We start from the raw sequence: 21,307 nt of genomic DNA, 5'->3' as shown, positions 1-21,307 counted from the left end.
GACACAATATAACGCGCACACACTTTATATATATATATATATATATATATATATATATATATATATATATTTTATTTTCAATATAATATTTTTATTTAAATGAGATATGATTGAGCTTTTAATAATTTAAGCGAATGGATTAGAGAAATATAAATAATGATGCATTGGGCTTTTCAACCTCCACTTTCGTTTTTCTTATTAAAAACATAATTCCATTCCTTATGCAAGTGGTAGAGTCATTAGGATACTTAGTTTATTTATGGAATATTAAGTGTGACTTAATCATGAGATCTCATTGAGTATAATGATATTATTGTTCTTGAATTTTTACAAATAGGAATATGATTAAGTCCAATTCAATATTTTGTCCTTTGTCAAAATCTGAATCATCTATACATTATAATAAAGCAAACATGATAAATTGGCAAGTTTGACACGTTTCAACTAACTAGAGTGTTAAGAAAAAATCAAGTTTCTATTAATAGAAATAATATGCACGTCTGTCGAGAAGTTAATGGCCAATTAAAAAAATAAAATGAATGAATTAAAAATAAAATAAAAAAATTTGTAAGAAAAACATAAAATTTCTGTTACATCATGGTCTTTGTCTACCATACATCAGTTGAAAATTTAGTGGGCAATTAAAAAATTAAAAATAAAATACAATATACCACGACTTCACAATTTTTTTTTGAAATATTGTATGCGTCCGTTGAGAAGTTAATGACCAATTAAAAATAAGAAAAATGAATTAAAAATAAAAGATTTTTTTTAAGAAAAAAATAAAACTTCCATTACGTGAGAACGTGCATAAGTTAATGGCCAATTAAAAAATAAGAAGATAAATTAAAAATAAAATATAATACACGATCTGACATTTCAGGTTTCAGGATTGAGAATTTAGTGGCCAATTAAAAAAAATAATAACAATAAAATACAATCAATTGCACTTGACAGTTTTTGAAAGGTAATTGTTTTTAAAACAGACTTCATTTCTTAATTCGCCGTAATCCGTTAACCGTCTCTGATGATCTCTCACTTTTTGGGTCTCTCTTATAAATATCATTCATATTATCTACTATATACACAATTCCTTATTAGTTTTTTTTGTTACCAAAATTCGTTATTCATTTTTGTGTTTATCTTTCTCCGAAAAAAAAATTAGATTTTGTTGTTTTAATTTCTCCAAGGATTCACGGAATTTGGTTGATAAAGTTGTGACATTGTTGGTGTCGCATCTAATAACTTTTTTTGGTATATGGAACAAGGACACCATTTGTTTATGTAAGATGTCAATGTCAAAACATAAATTTTACGCTGGACATGATCTTGATGGATGATGTTGAGGTTTAATTCTTTTGATGTTAAGGTTTAATTCTTTTGTTTATAAATTCAAAATTTAAATTATACACGATCTTATTTGTTATTATAATTGAAGAACGGTGAGTTTTTATTTCTCGATTTGAGATTAACATTTTTAAGGGAGCCATGTACAACAACTTTGTGCGATACATGGAACATTGATATTGAATCTGCAAAATGGTACAATAGTTGATTTGACGTCAATTCAAAATGTTTTAATTGCTGGTAAATTTATTTTGGTAGATGTGTTCACATGAATTACTGGTAAATTTATTTCAATATGTGATTGTTATTTTATTCTATTTATAAACAAAGATTACTACTTGGTTATATATATTTTATTATTGTTTATGTTTTTAAATTTTGTTTAAAAAAATTACATTTGTGTATGTATATTTCTAAGATTTGTCTTATTAAATTCGATTCTAAATTTTCTCATACATAGTTGTTGTTCGTCTTAAAAACAGTGTTGCCACATAGTTATATTGAAGAGAAAAATAATAATTTAGTTAAGTAAATTAATTTACATAGTATTATTAGCCATTAATTCAAGTTAATTTCTAGATTATCGAAGAGAAAAATAATAATATATTTAAATAAATATAAAATTTATTTAGGAATTAAAAAAAATACAATTCATTATATGGATTCTACACTTTTATATAAAAGTGATGGTTTTTTACCGTATCGTGAAGGTGTGTAATGATTTTTTTTAAACTACTATTTTACATGCTTATATTTTAATTTTACTAATCTATACATTATAATAAAGCAAATATGATACATTGGCGAGTTTGACATGTGTCAAACAAACTAAAGTGTTAAGAAAATATTAAGTTTCTATTAATAGAAATAATACGTGCTTATGCTTGAGAAGTTAATGACCAATTAAAAAATAAATGAAATGAATTAAAAATAAAAAGTTTTTTTGTAAGAAAAGCATAAAACTTCTGTTACATCAGGATCTTTCTCCACGATGCATCCGTTGAGAATTTAATGGTCAATTAAAAAATTAAAAATAAAATACAATACACCACGACTTGATAGTTTTTTCTATGCGTTCGTTGAGAAGTTAATGGTCAATTAAAAAATAAGAAAAATAAATTAAAAATAAAAGATTTTTTTTAAGAAAAAAATAAAACTTGCTTTACATGAGAAATGCAGAAGTGAATGACCAATTAAAAAATAGCAAAATAAATTAAAAATAAAATATAAATAAAATATAATGCACGACCTGGTTGAGAATTGAGTGACCAATTGAAAGGTAATTATTTTTGAAGCACTACTTTAGCGACCGCCACTTCAAATTAATTTAATTAAAAAAATTATTCTTCTTAATTTGCCCGTTAGCCGTCTCTAATGATCTCTCTTATAAATATCCTTATCTACTATATACACAATTCCTTATTAGTTATTTTTTTTTAACCAAAATTCGTTATTCATTTTTGTGTTTATCTTTGTCTGAAAAAAATCAGATTTTGTTGCTTCAATTTCTCCAAATAAGGATTCATAGAATTTGGTTGATAAAATTGTGACATTGTTCGTGTCAACGTCAAAACATAAATTTTACGCTGGAAATGGTCTTGATTGGTGATATTAAGGTTTAATTTTACTAATATACTATACATTTTACATTCTAAATTTATTTTTAAATATCATGCAAATTCAAAAAAAATTCAAAGGATGCATTCAAAGATAAAAGAATTTAAAGGATTCATTCAAATATAAAAGATCATCATAGTTTTTACGTGTATTGTAACTTTTTTGTAATTTGATACACCAAAATTTATATGAATTCTTAAATGTCATGTATTTCATATGAATAACATATTATGTTGAATAATAAAAATAAAAATTCATTATCAAGTTACTTACTTATCTTTACATTTACTAATTTACTTAATTTATATATGTCATGTCCATTATTTTAAAAATTATTATTTCATCTAATCTAATTATTTAATTTTTTAATAATTATTATTTTTATTTGTTTAAAATTAAAAATATTGTTTTATAATAAGTTTTATTGGAAAGAAAAAAATATTATTTGGAGAATAAAAAAATAAGGCATCAAGATTAAAGAGTGGTATTGGAGTCATGCTTTTCATCAGTAACATTAATCGTGTAAGAAATTAGTTTTTAAATTAGGTTATGATTAGATTTTTTTATTTTTTTCATTGTAAATTATTTTTGTAAGTCAAGTTATGTATTTAATGTTAACAAAATTTATGAAAATTGATATATATATATATATATATATATATATTAAAATAACAATTTATTTATTAAGTTCGTCAATTTGTTTCCGTGCGACGTACGGGTTATACACTAGTATTTTTGCAAATAATAAATGTATCTTCTTGTGAGTATTTTTTCTTGTAAACAATTCTTGATCATATTTTCTTGTAAATAATTCATATATTCTTGTAGATAAATATTGATCGATAAATATTGATCCCAAAACCAACTTGATTCCCATAGAAGAGACAGTTATTGCACAATAAATAGTGATCATGGTTTTGTTAGATGTAACTCATTGTTATAATATTTTATATTATAGCCAATAAAGTGAGAGCATATAGAGTCACACTAGATAAATTGTAAAGTTAAAATTTAATGAAAGAATTATTGAATTAAATAATGATTTAATTGAATAATAAATTAATTAAATAAATAAAATGAATTGACTTTATTGTTAGATAATGTTATTATATATTAGTAGTAAGGGCATTTTAAACATTTCTATTTTTTTTTGTATATATACTTACTGTAACCCTATTAACTCAAGTTTGGTTCATTCTATGTTATGAAACCCTATAGTGGTTGTCTCTCTTCTTCCTCTTTTCATTGTTAACATGGTATCAAAGAGCTTTGATTGATTTTGGGATCTACTATAAAGAAGAGATAGACTATTTAGATAGGAAAGACAACCACCAAAATAGAAAAGAGAAGAGTAACCATATTCCCCATTTTGTTAAATCAGTCTCATAAAAACATCGATTGCGCATTCGTTAACTGTTGGATCGGGATAATGTTTGGGCAACAGGTTCGCAACGTTCAGGTCTTCATCTTCAACGGTCGGATCAGCGAAACGACGTCTGGAGGGGGAGAAATCGTGCTCGCACAACACCAAATTATCCATAATTTATTTTGTCTCAGTGATTGTGTTTGTCGTATTTTCCTGTCATTATTTGTTATGACTGGTGTTAAGGATGATTCTCTTCAAGCACATTGTCCGAAATTGGGGAGAGCACATAAGAAGAATTTAAGGGGCCATCGCTCAATGTTGTTGCTTCTGCTCCTCCTACCATTGGCTATAGTTCTAATTTTGTATACTCATCTGATATTGCAGAACAACTTCAAAAACTTCTTGCCACTCAATCACATGCCATGTATGCCACCTCTTCTAAAGGTTTGAACTCGTCTGGTATGTCAGGTATATCTCCTTCCATACGGATTCTTGATTTGGGAGCATCTCATCTAATGACATACGATGATAAATATTTTGTATCTGTGAAACCTGTCTCGTCTGTGTCGGTTATGACTACTGATGGCACTCCTATGCCACTAGCAGGCGTTGGTTCTATCTCCACACCTAACATGTCTCTTTATGATGTTTATTATATTCCCAATCTTACTTTGAGTCTTGCTTCTGTTAGTCAAATATGTGATATCGGTTATTCGGTTATATTTTCTTCCACTTCTTGTTGTGTGCAGGATCCACATTTCGGAAGGCTGATTGGAACATGTCATAGACAGGGGGAACTTTATGTTTTGGATGACATGCGACTCCCAGATACTGCAGCCTCAACAACTACTGTTGACTTATTATCTAGTTTTCGCTTGAATTCCTTATCTTCTAGTTTTTATTTATGGCATTCTCTCCTTGGACATGTTTCTGCTTCTAGATTAAAATATTTGGCTTCTACTAGAGCCTTAGGAAAGTTACAAACCTGTGATATCTCAGATTGTTGTGGTTGTAAACTTGCTAAATTTCCAGCTTTTTCGTTTAGTAAAAGTGTTTCCGTTTCATATGCGCCATTTGATTTAGTTCACTCTGATGTTTGGGGTCCATCACCGGTTCTCATCAAAGGTGGATCTAGATATTATGTTTTGTTTATTGATGATTACACTCGTTATTGTTGGGTTTATCTTATGAAAAATCGGTCTGAATTTTTAGACATTTATCATATGTTTCGTGCAATGGTCAAAACTCAACATAATTCTGTTATAAAGTGTTTTCGTTGTGATTTAGGTGGTGAATATACCTCTAATAAATTTTCTGAATTACTTGTTTATGATGGCACCCTCCACCAAACATCTTGTATTGATACTCCTCAACAAAATAGAGTTGCTGAAAGGAAATACATCATATTATAGAGACTGCTCGTTCCCTTTGGTTGTCCACTTCAGTTCCTAGTGAGTTTTAGGGAGAAGCAGTTCTTACTGTTGTTCATGTTATTAATAGAATTCCATCTTCTATCGTATTAGGTTTATCTCCCTATGAAAAAAATGTATACTTATACCCCTGATTACTATTATTTGAAAGTTTTTGGTTCTACTTGTTTTGTTCTTCGCCATCAAGTAGAGCGCAATAAGTTGTCTTCTCGTTCAACCATGTGTGTTTTTCTTGGTTATGGGGATGGTCAAAAGAGTTATCGTTGTTATGATCCTCATGCAAGAAAAATTTATGTATCTCGTAATTTTGTTTTTCTTGAGCACATCAATTTTTACTCTATTTCCTCTAATTCTCAGATTACTAAGAGCTCTGAACTAACCCATATTGATCAGTTTGGTCCTAATGATTATGCTTCTAGTGATTGTAATATTGAGAATTGCAGGACAAATACTAATACTCCACATGATGACATCCCTCTTGTCCCCCCGACTGTCCAACCACCTCATGCGATTGTTGATCCTTCTCGTTATCCCTCCCATCAACGTAAGTCTAATCAGTTATCTGATTTTGTCTATTCCACTTACTCAACTTCGTTTGTTTCTTTCTTAACCTCTATTCACAGTTTGTCTGGGCTATCTTCCTATAGATAGGCTGCTCTTGATCCTCTTTGACAGCAAGTTATGACAGAAGAACTATCTGCATTGCACAAAACCAATACTTGGGAATTAATACCTCTTTTTCTTGGAAAACGTATTATTGGGTCTCGTTGGGTATACAACATCAAAACTAAGTCTGATGGGCCAGTTGAGCGCTACAAAGCACGTCTTGTTGCTAAGGGTTTCTCTCAACAATATGGTATGGATTATGAAGAAACTTTTGCTCCTGTAGCCAAGATGACCATTATTCGTACTCTTATTGCAGTTGCATCTATTCGTCAATGGCATATTTCCCAAATGGATGTCAAAAATGCCTTTTTAAATGGTGAGCTTCATGAAGAAGTCTATATGGTCCCTCCACAAGGAGTTTCTCATGATCCAGGGGAAGTATGTAAGTTAAAAAAGGCTCTATATGGTCTTAAACAAGCTCCTCGAGCTTGGTTTGAGAAATTCTCTACTGTGATCACTTCTCTTGGTTTTCGCTCTAGTGAACATGATTCTGCATTGTTTATAAGGTCCACCACTCATGGTCGCATTATACTTTCTCTATATGTTGATGATATGATTATTACAGGTGATGATGTTAGTGGAATTAATGAGTTGAAATTGCAGTTAGCCAAACAGTTTGAGATGAAGGACTTGGGAACTCTTCGCTATTTCTTGGGGATTGAAGTTGCCTACTGTAAATCCACCACAGGTTTTGTATCTTTCTTGGAGACTCTCTTATTTCTTGGAAGAGTAAGAAACAAGACATTGTCTCTCGCTCCTCTACAGAAGCTGAGTATCATGCAGCATCCACTACCGCTGAAATAATTTGGTTGCGTTGGATTTTGTCTGATATGGGTATCTCTGTTTCTGAGCTAACTCCGATGCACTGCGATAACAAGAGTGCTATTCAAATTGCTCACAACTCGGTCTCTCATGAACGCACCAAACACATTGAGATTGATTGTCATCTTCATCATGGAACCATTACTCTACCGTTTGTCTCTTCTTCTTTACAGATTGCTGGTTTGTTTACAAAGATGCATTCCATTAAACGTTTCTATTTTTTAGTTGACAAACTCTCGATGCTCCATGTTAATGCATCGTGAGTTTGAGGGGAAATGTTAGATAATGTTATTATATATTAGTAGTAAGGGTATTTTAGACATTTCTATTATTTTGTATATATACTCATTGTAACCCTATTAACTCAAGTTTTGTTCATTCTATGTTATGAAACCCTAGAGTGGTTGTTCTCTTCTTCCTCTTTTCATTGTTAACAATCTTTTCTATCCTTTAATTAACTTTATATTTCTCCATTTAAAATATTTATTATATATATATATATATATATTATTGTGTCTCTTTTTAACCTAATTTGAACCATTCTTAATGTAGTCGTGCCGGTATTCTGAGACAATTGTTCGCGTGGCCGTAACTCTCTCATGAGTAATTTCAGTTAATAACTTAATATAAAAAGTGAATTTGCTAATATTATCAAATCAAATATTTTTATTGGGTAGATCAACTCTACACATTTTTATAAAATTCTAAAATTATTTAATACTTAATTAAAATTATTTGAATAATTCTACAATATTTAACGCTACAATTTCTAAAATACCTAATTTTTTATGAAGCTAAAATATTATTTCTAAAACAAACACGTGAACCCACATATTTTGGCTCTATTAATGTAAGGTAGAAATAGAAAGTATCTCCCTCCCTCCCATAGTAGAAGTAGTTTTGGATGGGTGAGCCCAAAAAATAGAACAAAATGTCGTTCCATTGCTCCAACTCCAATTATGTAGTAACTCACAATTCTCTATACTGCACTAACAATTCACGCATTCCAAATTCCTCCACTCTCAAATTCAAATTCAAACTCAAATGCGCCACCAATAACAGATTCATCAAAATTGTTGCTAAATCATCAAATTCAGATTCACAACAACCTACTATTACAACTCCTACCTCCTTTCTCTCCTTTCTCTGTCCCTTGCTCAAGCTTTTCTCTGTAATACTCTTTCTCCCCCTTCAAATTTATACTCTTTTTTAACGCTCTCTATGTTATATCTATGTATTTATGTATTTAATGATATAAAATGGTGAACAGTGTCATTGATCATTGCCTCTATGCTGAAATTCCAATTCCTCCGCATTAATTAATATTAAAATTCTGTATAGTTTTGTTAAGATTGAATATTTTTTTACCAGTTTAGGAAGTTAGTTAGTTGGCCATAGGACTTTGATAAAAGAGAATTAATTAGTAGAAGTAGTTAATTGGTTATGATTGTTCTAATTAGTAGTTAGACTATTATGTTTGTTAGTAGGTAGTTAATGATCCTTTCATTCTCTTATCTAAGTGTACATGGAACCTATAAATAAAGATTAAATCCCTAGCGAAAGTATCTTTTAGCAACTTTAGAAATTGAGGGGTGTAAACTGGTGTAGAAGTGTAACCGCTCTCTCTTGTGTATAATTTTCTTTAGAGAGGTTCTCTCTTATTATTTCTTATCTTTTTTTAAATATTAGTGTTTTTCTTCTAAATTCTTAGAATCCAATTATTGGGTTCCTATAGTAGTATTGTTAATATTGGATATTTTTTGTATTAGAGATAATAAAGTTAGTTAAAGGTAATTAGAGATAGCTAGTACTAGTTGGTTTGTTAAGTCTGTACTAACTCTATATATTAGAGCATTGCGTGTATTCTTTTGGTATCTTTTTTAACCATTAATATGAAATATTATAAGAAATTTTTCTTTGTATCACGCTCCCAAATTTATTTTCAATATGAGAGACATTTTCAGCTGTACAATCATGTGATTTGTGATTTCTTATAGCTTTTCTTCATGATAGAATATGTTTTTGAAGATAATTTATTTTTGTTATACATACATACACACATCAATTATCTTATCTTCTTTATTATGTTATCTGTTATGTCTGGCAGGGAGGAGATCCTTCTGGGCAACGCAATTTTGCTTTGGAGGTGAGCTCACCCTTTTAACAATCTCATCAAATTTATTTTTAACCGTTTTTGTAACCTCTCTTGCTTTTCCTTCTTACATTTTTAGGTTTTTAAGTTAATGATTAAATACAATTTTGTTTACTCTATTGTCTCATTCACGATTTTGGTTCAAATCCATGATTGTTGTACCCAATTTTCAGAATGTCTGATTTTTTTTTTCTCCACTTACGTATTTAGAGGCTAAATTTTGATGATGTAACAAGTGAAACGTTTATGTAAAAACTCAATTGATGTTGTGTCGTTGTATAGGTGCACTTCAAAAGCAATTATATTTGATGCAAGACATTCTATGGGTGGATTCAAACTAAACAACTCATTTCCATATTATAAACTCAGTTGCCACATATGTATCTCATTTGCCGTATCATAAAAAATAATTCCCAAATGTATGGATGAGGAAAATGTTCTAAAGGCAGTCTTTCTGAATATCTGGGGTACTATTCCTTGAGTTCTAGGGACCTTAGCCCTTAGGTAGTGCTATTAACATTAAAATTATGGTAATGCATTTTATCACATAGGTAGTACATTGAAATAAAAGGCTTCTGAAGTTGTGAAAAAAATAGGAAGGAAATTTTTGGCCAAAATATCTTAATAAGCGAATCACTCATGTCCAGATATTCCAATCATTCCTTTCCTCTCTTTTCCTTCCCTAAAAAAAAGCATGTTCTTGGACTTTTGATACCATTTTTTTATAAGATAACACTCTTCTGTTCCTGTGATAGAGTTATTTACCTTGTGAATGAGCATAAAGACAAGTACATGCTAGGGATTCTTTATAGTTGCATGTGCCGTGTAACTCACTAACCTCTTTGAGTTTTGATGATGATGATAGCTAGCAACGTCTTCCTTGGCCAGCATATCAAGGTTTGCATGGGGAAGAAAATCAGTAGTTGACAGTGCACTAAACAAAGATATGGATTCAAATCTTCCAATTAGTTTGCAGCTTTTTGAATTTGGTATGTTTTTGCTACTTTAGATAGGGGTTAAGGAAGAATCCTTGTTCATGCTATTGCTAATAACCTACGAAGTAGCAACACAGACATGGACACGACATTGACACTAACATAGACACCAGTAATAATAATTTAAAAAAATAGAAGTGGTTGAATGTAACCATATGTGTTAGTGTTGTGTCGGATACCAGACACGCCTTCAAATTAAAATATTGATGCTACATAGCTAATAACAAGCAACCATTTTTTGTATTCTTCTTTGACTTGGTTATTGAAATTTGTCAACATTCTAGAAGTTAATTTATTTCTTTTTAGCATAAGCATCAAGGCATGGTCTCAATGTTGATAATGCTATACCAAAATGATAGAAGAATTATCTTTTACTAGTCCTACAATTGAACCTTTATTCAAACTAAGACTCTCCAACTTTTATTTTTGTTTTTGTATTTTTTGGTTTTACTACTGTTCTTTTATCATTGAAGTTTGTCCTTGTCCCTTTTTAAATCTTCCAAACTATTTGTCAACAGAGGCATGCCCCTTTTGTAGAAGGGTACGGGAGGCCATGACTGAACTAGATCTTTCTGTAGAGGTAAGCTGCAGATTCATCACATAAACCACATTCAATATCTTTTGAGTGAGTATTGTCTTCTCATTGGAGCACTATTATTATTCATTGCTATTATAATAGGCTCCATGATTTTGTGGCCTATGTTTACGGAAGTTGAATCTAGTGTGTTAGCTTTTAAACAATTTAGGACCTTTTTGGATAAATAGTTTAATTAAGCACTTACGACATAAGTGTTTATCATGTAAGTGCTTGTGAGTAAGTTATGAGTCATTATAAAGTCAAATGTTTTCATTTAAGCTATAAGTCATTTTCATAAGTAATGGTAAGTTTAGGGAAATAAGTTGAAAACAGCATAGGGACATGTCATGAAGTTGTTTTCACAAGTCATTATGCCAGTGCATAAGATCACTAGTATTCAAACAAATTTCAAAAGAATTGGATTTAATGTCACACTTATTTGTGACATAAGAATTGATTTATGGTTGATTTCTGTCTATCAGTTCTCCTAATATTAACTCTATTGGTGTTTTCAATAGGTCTATCCTTGTCCTAAGGGTTCTGTAAGACACAGAGAGCTGGTCAGAAAAACTGGTGGCAGAGAGCAGTATGTTGTTCTTTATGCTATTTTTTTTTGTTTATTTTTATCTGTTAAAATGTTGCTGATTTTATTGCAGTATTGCTGAGTGTTGAAAATCAAAAGCTGTTTTTTGGGGGTATATTTGTTAGGAATCAGAAACAAATTCTGAGATTCCAGATAGATGAGAAAAAGATTAAGGGAAAAGAGAAAAAAATACTTGCTGCTTATTGAATTGCAAACAGAGACTTAAGATCCGGATTCCTACTGCCCTTTTCCCCTAGAAACCAGAAGGTTAAGACAAAAGAAAAAATAGAAACCTAAGGAGAATCTCTTCTTCCAAGAATACTTTGAGATGGAATAGAGTAGATTGAAAAGAAACAGAACGGATTATCACTCTATCGGTTGGATTTTATCATGTTGGAATGGAGAAAAATACTTGTTTCATTTCATAACATTCAAAAAGTGGGATGCTTGATGGAATGAGATGAAAAGCATTCCACCATATTCCATTTCATTTCATTCTATTTCAAGCAAATCAATCAGTTGAATCTATTATGATTTCATTCGGTCCCACGTCATTCCATTCCTTTCCATCAATCCAAACACAACTGAGCCCTTTACATAGTTGAGCTAATACTCAGTTTCCAAATGATAACAAAACAGCATGTCCCCTCTTCTACCCTCTCCACTTATTTAAGCTAATTCCCTACCTTTAAAACTAACCACTAAAAAATAACAATTCTAACTAACTACAGGCCATATCAGTTTCTCATCTCAAACTTTTTATATTTCGTTTTGTATTTTATATGCTGAATGATCTTGGAAAAACAACTTCAATAGTACTTGAATCTTGATTTCTATTACATTTCTGTTGCGTATATGCATTTTCAACTTACTTTACTGATGTAATATTTTGATGTTTTCATTATCTTTTAAAATAGAGAGGTGCTATTTAGTAAAACACCTTTAAATGCTTAATTTCAAAAAACCTTATTTGCATATTTGGCGGAAAACAGGAGGTATTTGTTCATTTATACTGCCACGTTGTTTGTTAATGAATCGTTTTGTACTAACAATCATTTCTCTTTAAAATACTTAGTCTGTTTAAAATATGTCACTATGTTGTTCTTTTTGTAGGTTTCCTTTCCTCATTGATCAAAATAGTGGCGTTTCTATGTATGAAAGCAGTAAGAAAGGAAGCTTTCTCCTTATTCTTTCTCCAAATTCTTTCTGCTTATATAAGTGGCATCTAGTTTGGATTAATCCATCTTGATGGCTTATTATTATTCTTCTTCTCCTCATTTTCTTCCCTAACTTTCCAATTTTATCCCTTGTCTTTGTGAATTATTTTAACTAATTTGATCCGTTGAAGTTGAAGTTTGTATACTCTCATGGTTTCATGCTGTAGGCGATATTGTAAAATACTTGTTCGAGCAATATGGAGAAGGTAGAAGTCCATCATTGGGACTTTTAGAGAGGTATAAAATTTAAATCTTTTTTTGGATGACTTCATAAAATATTATTTATCATGTATTTTAGGGGATAAAAACTGAGTTCAATATTCTTTATTGATTGGTTTTTATTTGAAAGCATATTAGCATGCAACTAAGTTGTGTAGCATGCCTCTGACATAAACAGTTTGTTCCTTATCTTAGGGCAAGATAAATTCAATGGCTTTGATAAAAATAAATGTTTGATTTATTTGCTCTTAAAAATTGTTGGGTATGGCCTCATCGTTTACCGATAAGTGGACAGATCGTTGGAGCAGGGCAAAATTCCCTGCAATACGGTTTAGGGGTAATCTTGTAAAAGTGGACCATATTATTTAAATACAAGTTGTAATCTAAGCTTGAATTATAATAGATAGGTCATGCAACCGTTTTGCAGTCGGAAACGCAAGCACAGTTGGCCAACTTTGTTATCAACAACAACCACTTTTGTTTGCGTTTTTCGTAACTGTTTTCTTTTGAACCGGGGTTGCTTTTCTAAGAACAACCACTTTTTTGCAGTACTATTTTCACTGGATGGATGCCGACAATTCTGCGAGCAGGTAGAGGAATGACACTGTGGGAACGTTCTAGCCTCGACCCTCCTCCTGGAAAGTTGGAGCTCTTCTCATATGAAAATAACCCGGTAAGATAATTCTTCAATTTTATATCTACATTTTGTGGAAGAAATGCAAAACATGTAGAGGACTTTATCTATCTTCTCAACTTTGGTTTCCTTATCATTCCTTTAAATTCAACCTTGATAGAATGAAGACATTCATGTAATGTGACCATGTCATGCATTTGTAAGAATGGGGTTAATAGTTAGGATCATAAGATTTGCTATACTTGTCATGTTGTGAATCAAATACATACTCTCTCACTTTGTTGTTGGATATATTTCTTTTTCTAGAATGCTCGAATTGTGCGCGAGGCATTATGCGAATTGGAACTTCCTTACATTCTTCAAAATGTAGGAGAAGGATCTCGCCGAATGAAGTTACTCTTGGATGCTTCTGGATCTAAAGAGGTAACAACTTTTGGGAACTTAAAATTGCATATAAGTTTAATTGAAATGAAATTTGTATGCTTCTAGATCTTTTGGTTATTTGTCCGTAGTTAGAAATTCTGCAATTGTTTTGTTACCATATCACACTATATTTGTACTGCACTTCGAACCCTTTTCGAACCCTTCTCTAGAAAGATTTGACTAAGTAAAAAGAAAATGCAAGGTTTTTATTGTTTGGAAAACTAATGGTTTGATATTTTAATTAGAGATTGAAATATAAGATATGCATTGTCCATGCAAATTTACTTTACAACGACAACCAATCACAACTTATCAAAATAATTGACGCTTATTGAATGACAGTGTAAAACTGTTTTGCACTTATAATGCATTTCCTTTAAATTCAAACTGTTTTGCACTTATAATTCATCTTCTAATTTATCAATTTAAATCCTTAGATGAATATGAAAGTTGTCCTCTGCAGGTTCCTTACTTTGTTGATCACAAAACTGGATTTCAATCTGGGGACTACAAGATGATCTTATCTTATTTGTTTACAACCTATTCGTCAGCTATTTTATAATTTCCACTTTCTTCAAATGGAATCTTTTTGTACATGTTATTGAAAATTGTAAAGAAATATTTATACAAAATAGTTAAGTCAAATGCATCTCTTGACATTGTTTCTCCAAGATATTTGAGTCAGAATACTGCTAAGTTAAATATTTTGTTTAGTGACTCAAATCAATGTAGCATAGATCAGAAGTAAGCTGTGACAGAAATCAATGTAGCACTAGAACTTGTTGAGAGTAAAAAAGAAAATATAGTTTCTCCATTAAGGTTTCTCCTAGTCTTTGTATTTTGTTATTTTTAAAAGAGAGTGTAATTGTTATCTGCTTGTTTTTAGAGAGGTCTTGTAATTTCTTCCACTTACCGAAAATTCTCTATATTTGTTATGTGTTTTTTTGTTATTATTTGTAAAGGGTTTTCCACGCAAAGATTGTACGTCCATTTTCTTTTTTCTCATTTTTCATTTTAGTTGTGTGATATTATTTCACTATGTACCCAACAAATTAAAAAAAAAAAAATTCATTGTGCTCTTGAATAAATTTTTATGCGCGTTAGCATCTTTACCATCTATCAATAAGACCTATCACAATAAAACTTTGTACTGACGTTTTGAAGGAAAATAAACAAAAACATATCAAACCAAATTAAATTTGCATATTTAATTTCCTTATATAGTATATCATTTATATTTATTTTCTATTTTGGATTTAGGTTGATTTTAAATACTAATGCTATTTTCAATTAATAGATTAAGACATTTTAAAACTATATGATATGCCATTATAAAAAAACTATATGATATTCAAAATTTAATTTAAAACGTTATTTTTTATAAACAAGTAATTTATATTTCAAACTTAAATATACAAATTAAGATATTAAATATACAAATTATACTACACAAATTCATTGACTCTGATTTATTATTTAATATTTTTTATTAATTATAATTTATCTTTACGAATAGTAATAATAAATTAAATTGTCTGATAACAACTAATCTAAATTAAGATACTATATATGAATCAAAAAATAAAATAAAAAATACTATACAAAATCGTTAATGTTTAATAGACATTTATCCCTTTAGTCTCAAATATAAGAAAGGCTTAAATGCATCTATTTTATTAAAACAAAATTTTAATCTTGGTATTTTTAAAACTAGTTTTTTTGGTCATCTTGTTAACAAATTATTGGAATTTTTTTGGTCCCCTGCTATTTTTTATTATGTGATACACTTATTAATAAAATGGCAATTAGTTGGCATTTGTGAATTTGATAAAATAATTTTTAGGCCATTGTTATTGTAATTAATTTTAATATTTATATATTTAAATTTTAAAAATAAAATTTTAAATATTTAATAGAAATATTTTAAAAATTTTAGTTATTTTTGGATAAAATAAATAAATAAACTTTAAATATTTTAGTTTGTAAATAAAATAAAATAAATTTATTTGAATATTTTGGTATATAAATAAAATAATATTAAAAACTTAATAAATTGACATATTCAAAATAATATTAAAATATTTCAAATAAAATCATTAAGATATTAAATATTTTATATAAATGTTTTAAAATTTTAAATTTAGTAAAAAAGTTAACTAAAATAAATAAATTTTAAATTATTTTTTTATAAAATTTTAAATTTAATTTTAAATATCTTAATATATAAATAAAATAAATTTATTTTAATATTTTAATATTTTAATATAAAAATATAATTAATAACAACAATAATAAAAATACCACATTATCAAAAATAGGGAGAGACCAAAAAAGTTCAAAGGATTAGCCAAACAAAAAAATAATTTTAAAAATGAACGAACTAAAAGTTCATTTTAAATAAAATAGAGAGATTAAAAGTACATTTAAATATATATATATATATATATATATTTTTGGTGGTTTTCATATAAATAAATTGACTTATTTTCATTATTGACTCATTTTCATTATATCTAATGGTATCATCCTTATGATAAGAATTTTTTTATTTATTTAGCAAGTGTATCTAATCTCTCACACTTTTTCATGAATCCACATTTGTAAAAACATTTGAAAGTGACAATTATAAATACATTTATTGATTTTGATCCTTTTTTCTTTTTATAATTTGGATCAGATAAGTATTTTTTTTTTCTTTTCGATGAAGGATATTTTCGAAAATGCATTTCTTTTTTTTTTTTTAATCAAGAAGAAGAATTTACCTTAATTCAATTTATTAATTATTTAAAAAAAAAAACTTAATTAATGTGAGTCTATTTGTAACGACCAATTTTAATCATTAGTCTTATTAATATGGTTAGTATTTTGTTGAGAGTAAAAATCGGACATAAGATCTCGAGTTCTTTACTTCTTATTATTAATTAACTAATGTAATTGAACTCATGCTCTACATGGAGTATAAAATAAATATGTAACTGTAAATTAAAAAAATTATTGTAATAGTAATATTATTATTGAATTTAATATATATGTCCTTAAAAATAGTTTTACATATAAATATTATTAAGAGTTATGCACTTATAATATAGAGACTAAATTTCAAATCTTTTGTGAAAGAAAAATTGAGAAAAAGACTTATTTTCACTTATCTCAATCATTGGTCTTCAAGCAACTTCGTAATATCATGACTCAAATGGTGAATCATGTTAAAATATTATTTTGATCTTAAATCAAGATAAAGTTACCAATAATTTTAGCCAATTGTAAAGTAATCCATTAGTATCATTAAGAATAAATGCTCCTAATTCTTTAGTTGATTTCACGTGTTATTCTATCTGGTCTTAATTTAAAACTAATTTGTATCTATTATTTGGTTATTCTTGACACACCTTATACTTTGTATAACCTATTGTAATGTATTTATCCAACTTCTTAAAAAAAAAATCATATATCATCTCATTTAATTATTTACAATGTCTAAAATATATATAGTATAATTTCTATTAACTTGTTAAATGTTCAACCCCAATTTTTATATTTTATATATATTACACTAAAAGAAAATTGATATTTAAAAGTAAAAACAAAAACATTAATATTGTTGAGATAAAATCTCTCTCAATTGGTTTTAATGATAACAAAATTAATTAAAAGATTATGATTGAGTTTAATGACTAATATGTGCTTTTGAGTGTATTCATATAAGAAAACAAGTTATCATTCATTAAGGAAAAAGAAGAAAATTTTGAGTTAAATGCTAAGTACGAAAATGCCGAGGATGGTCTCACGAGCTGGTGAAACTGCAGTTTTGCATCCTCGCTGATTTGAATTCATTAAATAAAGGCATAATAGTATTAAAGAATGAATTATTTGAATTCGTTCAAAAAAGGCATAATAGTATTAAAGAATGAATTGTTTGATTCATTCAATAAAGACAAAATACTATTAAAAAATGATTAAAGAAAGGCCTTTGAAGAAAAGTAGCAAGAATGCAAAAGAAAGATACGAGGAATGATTATATTAGCATGTGTCTATAGTCAACATCTTGAAAAGCATCCCAACACTTTATGAAAGCAACTCATCATGTTATAGGCAAAAGGCTACATGTACTATTATGTGATTTAAAAGGATTATAAAGTCAATCTTCAAAAAGGCAACAACAAACAAGTCCAAGATAATTTGCTCACATATCTTAAGGCAAGGAAAGAAGAAAAGGACTTCACGTGAAGCCTTCACAAAGTCTTGAAGAAAGGAATGAAAAGGACATCACATGTTCTTACAAAACATTAAATGGAGGAAAGAGAAAAAGCTCACATGTGAAGCTTTATCAAGGCATTGAAGAAAGGAGAATGAAAATGACTTCACATAATCTTCAAACATTAAAGAAATGAAAGAGAAAAGGACACAATGTTGTTTAAGAGAAATATGTACATCTTAAAGTATTAACCATTGTATTTGTTATTTTGTAGCATAGCTTTTGATTCTTTTGAAAACAATTCATGATAAAATAAAAATTAAATTAAAATAAAACAATAATGTACAGAATTAAAGTTTTACTTTTAGAAATGATTAATAGTATACTACATTAATTTCTTATAAAAAAATTAACATCATATACTATTGATTTGAATATCATTATTTTTAAAAATCAACATAAACTTTTTTAAAAAAAAACAGTTGTTATTAGAAGTTCTTCTTATGTTAGATAAATTAGAAGCATATTATTTAAAATTTAGATTAAAATACACATATTATTATGGTGTACACATAATTTTCTTTAGATATTTTAATATTTTTGTTATTTCATTATTTTTGAATTTATAAATCTAAATTTGTTAAATAATTCAAAAAAAAATTGACTTTTTGTTATTAGATAGTATTAGATATTTTTATTATTTTGAAAAATATAGTAACATATTTATAGAAAATGTTTTACATAAATTTAGAATTGAATACGACCTTATTATGTGTACATATTATATGTACATATTTCTCTTAAAACTTTTAATTAATCATTATGCATGAACTTTTGAATATTTATTGGTTAAATGATCTGAAATTTTTAATTTTTTATGTTTCTAATTTCAAAATTTGTAAAAGATATTTTATTCGATGCAAATTATTGTATTAAATGTCCATTATTGTATTTAATTTCAATTTTTGTGTCTAAAGATTTGTAGTGACCATACATGAATGAATTTTGCTGAAATTGTTTGAATGAAGTATATGAATATCAAAACTTATAAAATATATCTTTTTAATGCCTATTATTGTATTTTATTTTTATTTTTATATCATTAGAGAATTTCATTTATGTTTAGAGAATTGCACCGATTATTTTATATAATGTCTTGCATTTAATTTTCATTTTTATATGTTTAGAGAATTGAAAACATTTGTTTTCTAGATTCATTCAATATTTCAAAAAATTATAAAGTTTAAAATATATTTTTAAAAAATTAAAATTATTATAATTTTGTTTTGAGGATTATTGATGTTTAGAAAATACTTTTTTGACTAAAAAAATAACAAATTTTAAAATAAAATAAAAATAAAGATATGAGGGGAGGGATTAAAAATATATATATCTATGAAAGTTTAATAAATTGAAATTTTTAATTTATATTTTTTTGGATTATTCCGATAAAAATTAAATTCCTTATTTAGTTGTTATTTTTTATTTAAATTTAAATAAAAATATTTTAAGTTAGATTCTATATAAATGCAATTAAAGATGAATGATTGTGGGAATATAGTTGATCGTAGGAGGACACAAGGAAGAATTATTTTATAAAATTGGTTCTAAATAATATTTGTATAGATTCAGTTAGGCTCTACATGATTGCAATTAATGTTGAATGATTGTGGGAAGAAAATCAATTGTAGGATGACAAGTGGAAGAATTATTTTATGATCAATTCTGAAAAAAAATTTAGTATAGATATTCGATATCAGTAAAATCTAATACAAAATACTTAAATTTGTTAGGCCGAATACATGTCTCAAATTTAAATGTGAGTTTTTTTTTTACTATTTTGATTAAAAAAAATATAAATATTATTGATTAATTTTTTATTTGTAGATACTCTATTAAATTGTAAATTGTGTAATTTAATAAAAAATTAATTACTAAGAACGATGTTATAATACACTTATTAATTAGAATATAAATGGTCAAACAAATATGATCCATTAAGTCAATTCATTTTTTATGTATCCATTTTGATGAGTCAATTAGGTGGATTAATTGAAAAATAAACTACTTATCTTGACTCTTTTATTTTTTTAACGGATCAACTCATTTAGGTATCATGAGAATGCCTTTTTTTTTCTACTTTTGTCTTCTTTGTCATCTCACTTATTCATTAAAAAATTCAAAAATAATTATAACATACTTCTTCTGACTTCAATTATAAGTAAAAAAAATACATATATTTGTAAGTCTAAATACACGTAAAAGTTAATTAATTAATTATTTATATTTAATTTTTGACGTTGATGTCTTCATACTTAATTATATTATTCTAAAAATATTATTGTATAATTTCTTAATGTTGTAAGAGATGATTATAATAATTAAAGTTAAATTAATAAATTTATTTTACATGAAATTATGATAAATGTGAAAATAGTTATTTGACACCTTAATGGTATTTCATTTTTTATTAATTTTTTGGGAAATATTATATGATTATTTTTTGAATTTTGATATCCAACTAAACATAGTACATTATTATAAAATATATGTTTATCAAACCTGCTCTGTTCCACCAAATTTGACGAATATTAAGCACCAAAAGTACCTAGGTTCTTGTAAAAAAAAAGTAAGTAGTTTGGTTGTCAAAATCATGGGGTTCAAGTGTCTTTCCTTCATATTTAATTAATAAAATTAATTAATATATTTTCGAAATCATATAATCATTTCTGTCCCCATACCTGCTCTTTCTTTTCTTCTTTGTAAAGTCACCCCTCTTGCAATAATGGAAATGTATTTCCCCCACTATTATTAACCTTTTTTTTTTTGGTCTACTCACTATTATTAACTTTACCATATATATATATAAATATATATTTAAAATAGTTTTAATTAAAGTTAAATATTATTAATAATAAATGTATTTGTTATAGATATTAGACTAAATACATCAATATTTTATAACATATTTATGTTTATATTTTATTTTATTTTATTTTGGATTGAGTACCAATTAATTAAAACTATATATACACACCATGACTCCTCTGTGATCTCCAACACC

The 21,307-nt window shown here is 27.6% G+C and overlaps 1 protein-coding gene across 1 annotated transcript; it reads left to right on the top strand.

Annotated features, from left to right (window-relative positions):
- The first annotated feature begins 8,100 nt into the window (after nucleotides 1–8,100).
- On the top strand, nucleotides 8,101–14,877 carry LOC101502022 (uncharacterized). The gene is made up of 10 exons (XM_004499519.4): nucleotides 8,101–8,419; nucleotides 9,356–9,394; nucleotides 10,266–10,389; nucleotides 10,914–10,975; nucleotides 11,491–11,558; nucleotides 12,669–12,718; nucleotides 12,940–13,009; nucleotides 13,541–13,664; nucleotides 13,932–14,048; nucleotides 14,512–14,877. Exons 1-10 carry the CDS (start codon nucleotides 8,180–8,182, stop codon nucleotides 14,608–14,610), a joined length of 993 nt encoding a protein of 330 aa, XP_004499576.1. The 5' UTR covers nucleotides 8,101–8,179; the 3' UTR covers nucleotides 14,611–14,877.
- Nucleotides 14,878–21,307: the final 6,430 nt, after the last annotated feature.

The sequence above is a fragment of the Cicer arietinum genome, chromosome 5 (assembly GCF_000331145.2).
Source record: "Cicer arietinum cultivar CDC Frontier isolate Library 1 chromosome 5, Cicar.CDCFrontier_v2.0, whole genome shotgun sequence".
Classification (NCBI taxonomy): domain Eukaryota; kingdom Viridiplantae; phylum Streptophyta; class Magnoliopsida; order Fabales; family Fabaceae; genus Cicer; species Cicer arietinum.
Note: the sequence above shows the minus strand (reverse complement) of the source record. Positions and strands in the feature narration are given on the sequence as shown.

Bases quoted from the DNA above. Each gene is read 5' to 3' on its own strand.
- LOC101502022 (XM_004499519.4), top strand. From the start codon at position 8,180: ATGTCGTTCCATTGCTCCAACTCCAATTATGTAGTAACTCACAATTCT. The intron at 10,390-10,913 runs GTATGTTTTTGC...ATTTGTCAACAG, and splicing joins TTTGCAGCTTTTTGAATTTG to AGGCATGCCCCTTTTGTAGA. The intron at 13,010-13,540 runs GTATAAAATTTA...ACTTTTTTGCAG, and splicing joins TCATTGGGACTTTTAGAGAG to TACTATTTTCACTGGATGGA.